The following is a 10,837-nucleotide window of genomic DNA, read 5'->3' on the forward strand; positions in this document are numbered from 1 at the left end:
ACAGCAGTTTACAAGAACATCATTAACACCAAATAAAAAGTGCTTTACGTGAAAGCAATGACCGTAATCTTGTTTCGACTGTGCAGAAATAATTTCTTAAATACACTTTCTCCCAATCTTCAATGTATCCCACTATTAAGGCCCATTTTTGTTGTGTTTTGGGGTTCGGATCTTCAAATGCGCCAGTTATTTCTCGGTAAATCGAGTTTGATGGCGCGCCTGACTCTAACCCAGAGGTAAATGGGTTCAAGGCTCGTCGCTGCTACCATTGTGGGTGTATGTGTCCTTGAGCAAGACACTTAACGGCAATTGCTCCAACCCAGTGGTCACCCAAATTATCAGCAATACATAAAATAAAAAAAAATCCAAAAAAAATAATCACCCACCAGGTAACATACTTGGTAACTCGTAAGCTGGCGCGAGGTGCACACCCGTGTTATAACGACTGTCGTTTTCCGGCCACGCGAGGATAAAGTAAGTTACATTCATTGTCAGCAGTATCATGGAAAGTACCAACACAGAAAAAAACAAAATCAAAACCAAGAAGTTGAATCAATCAATGTCAATTGTAGAGAAACTAACGTGTAATTGTCACACTGGAAAAACTCCATATGTTGTTTACAACTTGTCTGGTTAGTATACCTTGTAATTATGGAAACTGATCTAAATTATATTATTTCGTATATTAATACTGTATAATCATTTTAGATTTGTCATGAAGGAATTGATGAGGTTAAACATATATGGAAAGGAGCTTCATTGACAAATAGCAATGCATCACCGTTCATAACGGCGAGTAGACAAGTTCCACTGAAAAACATGCAATTCCTGAGCTCAATTTACTCTCGCTTCTGGGGCAATTTTGTTCACTGATAATACTTTTACTTTTTACTGATACAATGCACTCGGTCCCGATCGTCCACTAACCGCAAATATGAACACTGTCCATAACTTGCAAGACTAGCATCGGAAAAATGATACATGGTTACGTCTTTTACCTCACCGAACTGCTTTGGCTTGTATGAACGTTTAATCTCAAGACGATCTAGCTCAATAAGATCGTTCCTCCACTTCTGCCATCTTGACGAAAGATAATCCGGTAGTGCAATCTGCTTTGGTTTTGCACCTCTTGCAGAATCCGCTTTCCCTCCAACACCACTGGACCGAGGGTCATAAATTGAACACACCGTTGACAGCATATTTCTCCTAGTCAGCGGCTTATCTTTCAATTCTATCCTAAATTTAAAGGCATCGTTTTGTACGCACCATACCATTCCCAAGACTCTTTGGATCGGGAGGCGATCTCTATTTAGATTGATCTCACTCATATCTCACTTGCCCGATCGGATATTGGAATGTTTAGCATTACTTCCCTTTTATTACTTGTAATTTTATGTAGTCGTAGTCCTGCCTCTGCGCACAAATTTTTACTGGCTCGTATAAGACTTACGGCCTCGTCACATGTGGGCACAGATATAAGTCCATCGTCAACGTAAAAGTTGTTTCTCACGAATTCTGCAGCATCTAAACCAAAATTCGCCTCTCCGTCATCTGCAACTCTGTTCAATCCAAAGTTGGCTACTCCTGGGGAACTTGCTGCGCCAAATAAATGAACAGTCATTCGGTATTATTTTACCTTACCGTTAATAAAGTTATATTGTCTTGCCACCACAAGAACCGAAGGTAATCACGATCTTCCTCTTGTACGAAAAACTGATGAAACATTGCTTCTATGTCGGATGTTATTGCCACCTTCTCCTTTCTGAACCGTAACAGTACTCCTACCAGACAGTTGCTTAAATCTGGTCCTTGCAATAAATTGTTATTTAACCCTTTATTTGGCAATGTTGCGAATTTGCAACAGTTGTAAATTCGGTCTGTATATTTTTAATTACAGTGAAACTGTCCCCTCTAAATGTTTTGATGTATTTACTATGTCTATGTGATCAAACCAAACTGAACCTAAACAACTAGATTATTTCTATGTTTCCCTAGCAACCCTCTAAATATGGTGGAATTTTTGCATGCAAAATCGTGGGTTTTGAAATTGACACCATAGGGTTTTAACGTTAGTTTTTTTGCTGTTAAAGTTTATATTATGAACAAATAACACTCCTATATTTGTTTTGTAGTATTATTTTAGGGTTAGGTTGGTTAAATTACGTATACACGAACAGTTAAATAATTTGTTGCAAATCCGCAACATTGTCCAATAAGGGAGATATTTTCAAATGAATTTCAGTAGTGTTTAATGACAGAAGAATAGATGATAGTTGAATTGTTTTAAGTTGCATCCAGCTCAAATTTAATCATGTTACCATTAATAAGGCACATTAAGGTATTAGAATGTCTAATTTAAATGGTGTACAGGATAAATACACAGTAAATGATGCAACTTCAGTTGATTTTAAGTGGAGATGTGTCAGATGTCGAAGACATTGGTTCTTCTAGTGAGGATGAGACTGATAATACTTTGCAGGAAAGTTTTCAGGATACAGTTATGAAACATCAGTGTACCAGATAAAGTGGAGAGTGAGCATAAGAAAAAACATGTTTATAGGTGGAGAAAAAGAAATATTCCTGTTACCGATAGTAATTTTCAGCTTCAAAAGGACAATATAGATTCGATCCATTCACCGATCACCTATTTCATGCAATTTTTTCCTGAAAGCTTAATACGAACTATAGTAGAACAAACAAATTTATATAGCACACAAAAGATAGGTGTCAGTATCAACACCAATTACAGCGAAATTTGTATGTTCATTGCAATTCAAATCAAAATGAGCATTTTGCATCTGCCTTCATATTTAATGTATTGGTCCAAAGAAATGAGATTCCCACCAATTGCAGATTCCATATCATTGAAGCGATATCAGAAACTACGCCGCTTTTTGCACTTTGTTGATAACTCCACCTTTAATTCTGACAATTCCCAAACAAACTTTTTAAAATACAACCAGTCTTGGATGCAGTCAGGAACGAATGCATCAAAATTCAACCAGAACAAAGCCACTCAGTTGATGAACAAATAATTCCTGCTAAAACTAAGTACAGCAAATTTCGACAGTATAATCCAAAGAAGCCAGTAAAATGGGGGTTTAAGAATATGGTCAGAGCTGATTCTTCAGGATTTATGTATGATTTTTATATTTATGGAGGAAAAGATTCTAAACAACTTGCACTAAGTGATGATGCAACTCATCTACAGAAATCAGCACAAACTGTTGTGAAGTTATGTCAACATCTTCCTGTGAAACAAAATCACCAGCTATTTTTTGACAATTGGTTTACCACCCTGGATCTCCTTATATACTTAAAAGAAATAGGAATAAATGCGTGTGGCACTATACGTGGGAATGAAGATCTAAAGAAGAATGGAAGAGGTGCAGTAGACTTTAGATCTGATTTCAACTCCGGCATACTAGTAACGAAATGGTACGACAACAATGCAGTTCACATTGGGTCAAACTTTGTTGGCATAGAACCGATGAGCACCATAGACCGATGGAGTTCAGAAATAAAGGAGAAGGTTCCAATCCAATGTCCACAAATAATTACAATGTACAACAAAGGCATGGGTGGTGTTGACCTTGCAGATATGCTCATATCTCTGTATCGAACAGAAGTAAAAACAAGAAGATGGTACATTAAAATTTTCTGGCACTGCATAGACATAGCAAAAGTTAATGCTTGGTTGTTGTACAGACGACATTGTAATGAAATGTCTATTTCAAAAAAATCACAAAGGACCCTCCTAAACTTTGTTGTTGACATATCCGACAATTTGCTGTACCGAAACAGCTGTTCAACACCAACACGTGGAAGGCCTTCAAACAAACGAAAGCTAGAAAATGATACCCTTCCAGGAAAAAAGCCTTTCACACCGACGCCTAACGAAATTCTTCGTTTTGACCAAATTTCTCACTGGCCAGAACCTCGATCTCAAAGAGGGAGATGCAGACTATGTAAATCTGGTTATTCCCAAATATACTGTAGTAAATGCCATGTGTGTCTGTGTCTCAAATCAAGTAACAATTGTTTTAAAGAGTTTCATTGCAAAAATTAAGTATATATAGTAGGGTGGGGAAAGATGGGACACCATTAACACAAAATATCCTGACAGTTTTTTTAAACAATACAAAACGGTTTATAATTCTTTGACTGTTCTTTGTTTACTACCAAATGGTACGAGAGGATGGAATGAAAATGTGTCCCATCTTGCCCCACCCTACTATACTAACCAGTATATCTTTTTTTGGATGTTTATAGTTTTTGGTTGCTTATATTTTGTGATTGCTTATATTTTTTGGTTATTATAGTTTGATGTTGTTTATATTTTTGGGTTATTTTTAGCTTGTTATTGCAAATACACTAAATATACATACTAAAAATGGTTTCTGTAAGGTTTTAAATAGTAAATGATTTTAAATTTAAGTAAGCAACAGTTTCAAGGGTAAATTGTAATAAATTAACTTTAAATTTTCCAAGTTTTTATATTCTTATTTTCACCCTTATTTGGCAATGTTGCATTTTTGCAACAAATAGTGACCGCCAAAATAGGGGGGTGAGAAACAAAAAAGTAGAAAATCTTAAACTTCACACATACATATATACCAAAAAACATAACAAATATTTTTTTGTATAACTTAATCATAAAGTGCCAAATAAAGGGTTAATCTCACAAAAAAACAATTTTAGCCTGCAACTTGAATTAATTTTACGTTACGACTTGAATTATGTTTACGCTACAACTTGAATTATTTTTACGTTACGACTTGAATTAATTTTACGCTACAACTTGAATTAATTTTACGTTACGACTTGAATTATTTTTACGCTACGACTTGAATTAATTTTACGTTACGACTTGAATTATTTTTACGCTACGACTTGAATTAATTTTACGTCACGACTTAAATTAATTTTACGTTACAACTTGAATTAATTTTACGTTACGACTTGAATTATTTTAGCGTCACGACTTGAATTAATTTTACGTTACAACTTGAATTAATTTTACGTTACGACTTGAATTAATTTTATATCCGGTAAAATCGCTCATGCGTTTCGAAACTTCGCACGCAAAGCAAGGTTGTGTTTTAGTGCCGCGGTGCGTCACTGTAGAACGCAACCAATTAGTGTAATCTGTTTTTGTGGATGATTAGTGGCTAGTTTAATAATTTTCTTATGAAGGTAATGTAAAATGTCATATAATTGATTATAGGCTAAATTTCAAATCAATATGAAAATATTTACAGCAGTCAGCACTAGTATCACTATCGGTATTGTTGTCAATATATAAAAACTAACCAAGGAATGCCTCGTAGACGCGGAAGACAGAGCAGTTTGAATGAAAGAAATGCAAATGGTTTTAGACTTTTTCTGAACAACTTTAAGGGGGTGATTAGTACCTTAAGCAATCACGGTTTGAATTTATCATCGGCTGATGATCTCGAAACATCAAAGCAGAGACTAATTGAGGCATCTGGTACTCTTACTATGTTGTTACATGATGTTGGGCAAGGATATCATAATGATACACTAAATACTCTTAAGGCTAGAGCTGCCAGATGTATGTGAAATACTAAAAGGTCTTAATTTTGAAATAATGGACATTGTTCAACATTTAGATATCTCCATAAATACTGATGATTTAAAAAGAAATGAATGTACTATTTATTCTGCTCCCACTTTAAAGAATAATAATCAGGTAGGACGAAAGCGTTTAGAAATTACAGTCGATCAAATAAAACCTCTCCGGTCTCTCTATTTCTCATGGACAAAGATATCAAAATTGTTAAACATTATGATTTGGATAAAATTTATAAAGAACTATCAACTCTTGAAAGTAATTGCATTGTAACTCCAAATATGGGAAGCAGACGCTTTATTGGTGCATTGCGAAGCAGGGGACTCAATGTGCAAAGAGCTCGAGTGACTGCTTATATACGAAGAGTTGATCCAGTTGGCACCGCATTGCGATGGAGGCTTGTTATAAATGGAAGAAAATATTTTGAACCAACACCAAATAGTTTATGGCATATAGACTCTGCACATAAACTCATTCACTATAAATTACTCATTCATGTTTGCATTGATGGGAAGTCGAGATCATTAATTTATGTGAAATGTTCTGACAATATAACAAGGCGGAAACTGTACTAAACTTTTTTTAAGATGGAGTTGATAGGTGGGGTTTGCCATCCCGCGTTAGGTCAGACTATGGAATGGAAAATTATCTAGTTGGTGCTTACATGATTGAAAAACGAGGTATAGGGGAAGTATAATTACTGGCTCCTCAGTTCTTGAAAGAAGTCACAGAGATATATACATGGGGGTGCTTGTATTTTATCATAAAATATTTGATGAATTACAACATGATAACAAATTTGACCCACAATGTGACATTCATATATACTGTCTTCATTACATATATAAACCACGGATACAAGCATCTTTAGATGAATTTGTGAATCATATGAATCACCACCCACTCTCTTCCGAAGGAAATATGTCACCACTTCAGTTGTGGGAGGCAGGAATGCTTGAAAATTTAAATTCAGACTGCTCTGCTTTAAATTTACCTGAAATTGAGGATTATGGTGTAGACCCTAATGGAGTTCAGACCATTGAACCAGGCTTATCAAGTCAATGTTGAGCCCTGCTCTATTGATGTTGATCCATCTTTTGTTAGACTACCAAAAATCCCTTATTTCATGATCAAAACTTTGGAAAAGACTTGTATTGGAAATCTGTTGCTTTACTGAAACATTTTTTTGCAAACAGAAGATGTATGAGCAATTTAATTTTCAAAGCTATTGATTTATATCATCACAACATTTTGCTTATTAAAGGGGCATACCAACGAAAAATGAAAATTTGTATATATGGATAGATGAGATAGGTAAAGTTTGCCATCCCGCGTTAGGTCAGACTATGGAATGGAAAATTATCTAGTTGGTGCTTACATGATTGAAAAACGAGGTCCAAATAGGGGAAGTATAATTACTGGCTCCTCAGTTCACAACTGTAGAGTTGAAAGAAGTCACAGAGATATATACATGGGGTGCTTGTATTTTATCATAAAATATTTGATGAATTACAACATGATAACAAATTTGACCCACTATGTGACATTCATATATACTGTCTTCATTACATATATATACCACGGATACAAGCATCTTTAGATGAGTTTGTGAATCATATGAATCACCACCCACTCTCTTCCGAAGGAAATATGTCACCACTTCAGTTGTGGGAGGCAGGAATGCTTGAAAATTTAAATTCAGACTGCTCTGCTTTAAATTTACCTGAAATTGAGGATTATGGTGTAGACCCCAATGGAGTTCAGACCATTGAAGACCAGGCTTATCAAGTCAATGTTGAGCCCTGCTCTATTGATGTTGATCCATCTTTTGTTAGACTACCAAATCCCTTATTTCATGATCAAAACTTTGGAAAAGACTTGTATTGGGAATCTGTTGCTTTACTGAAACATTTTTTGCAAACAGAAGATGTATGAGCAATTTAATTTTCAAAGCTATTGATTTATATCATCACAACATTTTGCTTATTAAAGGGGCATACCAACGAAAAATGAAAATTTGTATATATGGATAGATGAATAAAAATATGTAAACTTTATTTTGTTTTAATTTTTCGATTGAACCTGGCTACATACTAGATTATGCTGACTCACCAATTTTTCAAACGTTGGTAAGCCCCTTTTAGTTGGTTTGAACTAAAAATGCATAATTTTAAAATTTATTGAGATCTATTTTAAAAATATTGAAAATTCTAAACAGATTTGATTTTTTAAATTGATTAGTTTGTATATATCAATATTTGTTAGCTGTCAAGTTGTCACATTTCCCCCAATTGCGCATACCCATGTTAGGCGCCTAAGGGTACGCATATGTTTTCAATATTGGCTAACATCAGCAGCGGAAGAGAGGTTAACTTTATAAAATTTTATCTTAAAATCTAATTCTGATTTTTTTCTTATTGTAGAATTGTACAGAAAAATGGAACAAAATAATAATAACATCAGCAGCGGAAGAGAGGTTAACTTTATAAAATTTTATCTTAAAATCTAATTCTGATTTTTTTCTTATTGTAGAATTGTACAGAAAAATGGAACAAAATAATAATATAACACTTGAAATAAAGGCTATCGCTGATAGTGCAATAAATAATATCAACAGGTTGACCACATTGCTTGTATCACCAGCTACTTCAAGCAGCAACAACAACCCAACACATTGCAGAGTGTCTACTACTGCTACTAATGCACATTCCTCTATTTCAAATGCTGTTTCAGAGCTACAAATGCGATTTTCCAGTACTGGATCTTCTCATCAGCAACGAAGAATTGGTCGATCAGTGCGACCATATGGAAGAATACCTTCAAGGCCAAGACCTGGTCGGCCAACAGGTGGAATAGTTACAAGAAACATTGTTTTTGTTGAGAAAGGCACCACTAAAGTACCTACCAGGTTAGACAAGACATACCTTGAGGAACAAAAGTTTATTGTTTCGAGCTTTGATATTGAAAAAAGCTGGACTCATGAACAGCTTTGTGAGGAAATTTCAAAGGTTGCACCAAGTTTCTGTAGTAATGAACCGTTTGAGTTTGTGAAAAACTCATGTGGTAGGCTTCTAATGCCTAATTTGCCCGACAACAAAACTATTGACGGACTAACTCTAACAAAATCTATTTCACCTACTGGTGCAATATATGTGAGATTTTTAAATGACATTCGAGAGGAAGTTGATTGTTCAAATCTTACAAACGACAGTTTGCCTGAATTAAATCTACGGCAGCAGCATCATTCAAGCTTTACCAATATGACATCACAACATAGTACAGACAAAGAAACAATTGACAGATACTTTTCCTTTGAAACAAGTGGTGGTCAAGAAAGAATCGTTTCCGAAGCAAGTGGTGGACAAGAAAAAGATGCTTCTGTTGTAAGTGGTGGACAAGAGATCCTTAAACCCATCAAAAGCAATTTTAGCTTATGTCCTTTTAACATTAACAATATAATTACTGATTGTTTAGGTAAATCAATTACTGACCCAATTGAGATTCTCCGATTTCTACAACAACATATTGTAACGGGGAGATGCTTAGAAATTCAAGCTATAGACGAAGAAACTGAAGAGCTTGATACAAATTTTATTTCAGTGGACCGTCAAAAAATACTGATTTGCTCATTTGATGAATTCAAGTACATAGAAGATTTCCGATTAGTATTTAAAGTGGACTTTATGGGGGAAGATTCGGTTGATTATGGTGGCCCCAGGAAAGAGTGGATAAGACTGATGAATCATGCAATAAAGGAAAAATACTTTGGTGGTGAATCATTGAGAGAATTAATCAGTGAGGATTATGAAAATGTTGGTGTTATGTTTGCTATTGCAATTCTGCAGAATGGACAAATGCCCAAATATCTCAATGATGCATGCTTTCAGAAGCTAGTAGAAAACTCCTCTACCAATAAATGTGAAATAGCTTTCCTGAAAGGCTTAGAAAAGCTTGGCATGCATTCATGTTTTTTAACCTTTCCAAAATTGCGTACTCTTGTGAACAAGAACATTGAAGTATCTTTGACTCCTCAAGTTTTTTAACCTTTCCAAAATTGCGTACTCTTGTGAACAAGAACATTGAAGTATCTTTGACTCCTCAACTTATAATTCAAAGTATTAAGCCACAATTTTCAGAAGAGGGATCAAATGCTCGGGAGGCTGAGAAGAATGTGTATGGGTCTTTTATAGTGTATGTACGCGAAGTAGCCAGTGGAAGGCGTAGTGTTGGTGGAAGGAAGCATAGACTTGAACATTTACTTGCATTCATAACTGGTTCACCAGAATTCCCAGTACTTGGGTATTCCGTCTCTCCTACCATTCACTTTTATTCATCGAATATTGGATACCTGCCCACTGCCCATACATGCTCAAACATTTTGAACCTGTGTGTGGTTGATCCACCTGCTGAACGAGACATTTTGTTTAAAATGTGGGATTGGGCGTTTTCTGAAACCTATTTTGGTTTACAGTAGAGAGAGAGACCAAACTTTTTTTTCGTTCTTTTCGTTTTCCCAGTTCATTTTCAATGTTGGGCAGGTTAATGACTAATAGTTTTTTTTCATGGAACAGTTGACCTCAATTCTCACATCTTTGGCAAAAAATGTGCTCAAGGTTTCCGTCTTACCCCACCCTACTATATTTTAACTAATGTGCCTTTTCGTTATAGTTACTCTCTTCTTTTCTCAGTTGCTTCACATTTTAATGAAAGTTCGTTTTGTTGCCAAATCGCAATTTTGAACCTGATGTTTTGATTACCACAATTACCACCAATCGGCATTTTGACCAGTTGGTATATTCAACTCTACAGTTGTGAACTGAGAAGCTGAATCGGTAGAAAATTCTACAAATATGTTTTGAGACGAATATTCATATTCATGATTAATAGTTTTGGGAATTATTAAAATTTTATTTTAGAATCGGTACCGCTGGGGCCTAGTTAGTACAATGTCCAAATGTTATGTTAATGGCACCAGTAGAAGGTATCGAAAATGGCCGCTATAATTTATATATTATAGGATCACCTTGGTAACTAAAACACATAATCGTGCTTTGCCCGCGAAGTTTCGAAACGCATGAGCGATTTTACCGGATATAAAATTAATTCAAGTCGTAGCGTAAAAATAATTCAAGTCGTAACGTAAAATTAATTAAAGTTGTAACGTAAAATCAATTCAAGTCGTAGCGTAAAATTAATTTAAGTCGTAGCATAAAATTAATTCAAGTCGTAACGTAAAAATAACTC

The 10,837-nt window shown here is 35.1% G+C and overlaps 1 protein-coding gene across 1 annotated transcript; it reads left to right on the forward strand.

Moving 5' to 3' along the window:
• The first annotated feature begins 1,004 nt into the window (after positions 1–1,004).
• On the forward strand, positions 1,005–4,083 carry LOC101242635 (piggyBac transposable element-derived protein 2-like). The gene has a single exon (XM_018816968.2). The coding sequence runs from the start codon at positions 3,110–3,112 to the stop codon at positions 4,067–4,069; it is 960 nt and encodes a 319-aa protein (XP_018672513.1). The 5' UTR covers positions 1,005–3,109; the 3' UTR covers positions 4,070–4,083.
• Positions 4,084–10,837: the final 6,754 nt, after the last annotated feature.

This window comes from Ciona intestinalis, unplaced genomic scaffold (assembly GCF_000224145.3).
Source record: "Ciona intestinalis unplaced genomic scaffold, KH HT001075.1, whole genome shotgun sequence".
Lineage (NCBI taxonomy): Eukaryota > Metazoa > Chordata > Ascidiacea > Phlebobranchia > Cionidae > Ciona > Ciona intestinalis.

Bases quoted from the DNA above. Each gene is read 5' to 3' on its own strand.
- LOC101242635 (XM_018816968.2), top strand. From the start codon at position 3,110: ATGGTCAGAGCTGATTCTTCAGGATTTATGTATGATTTTTATATTTAT.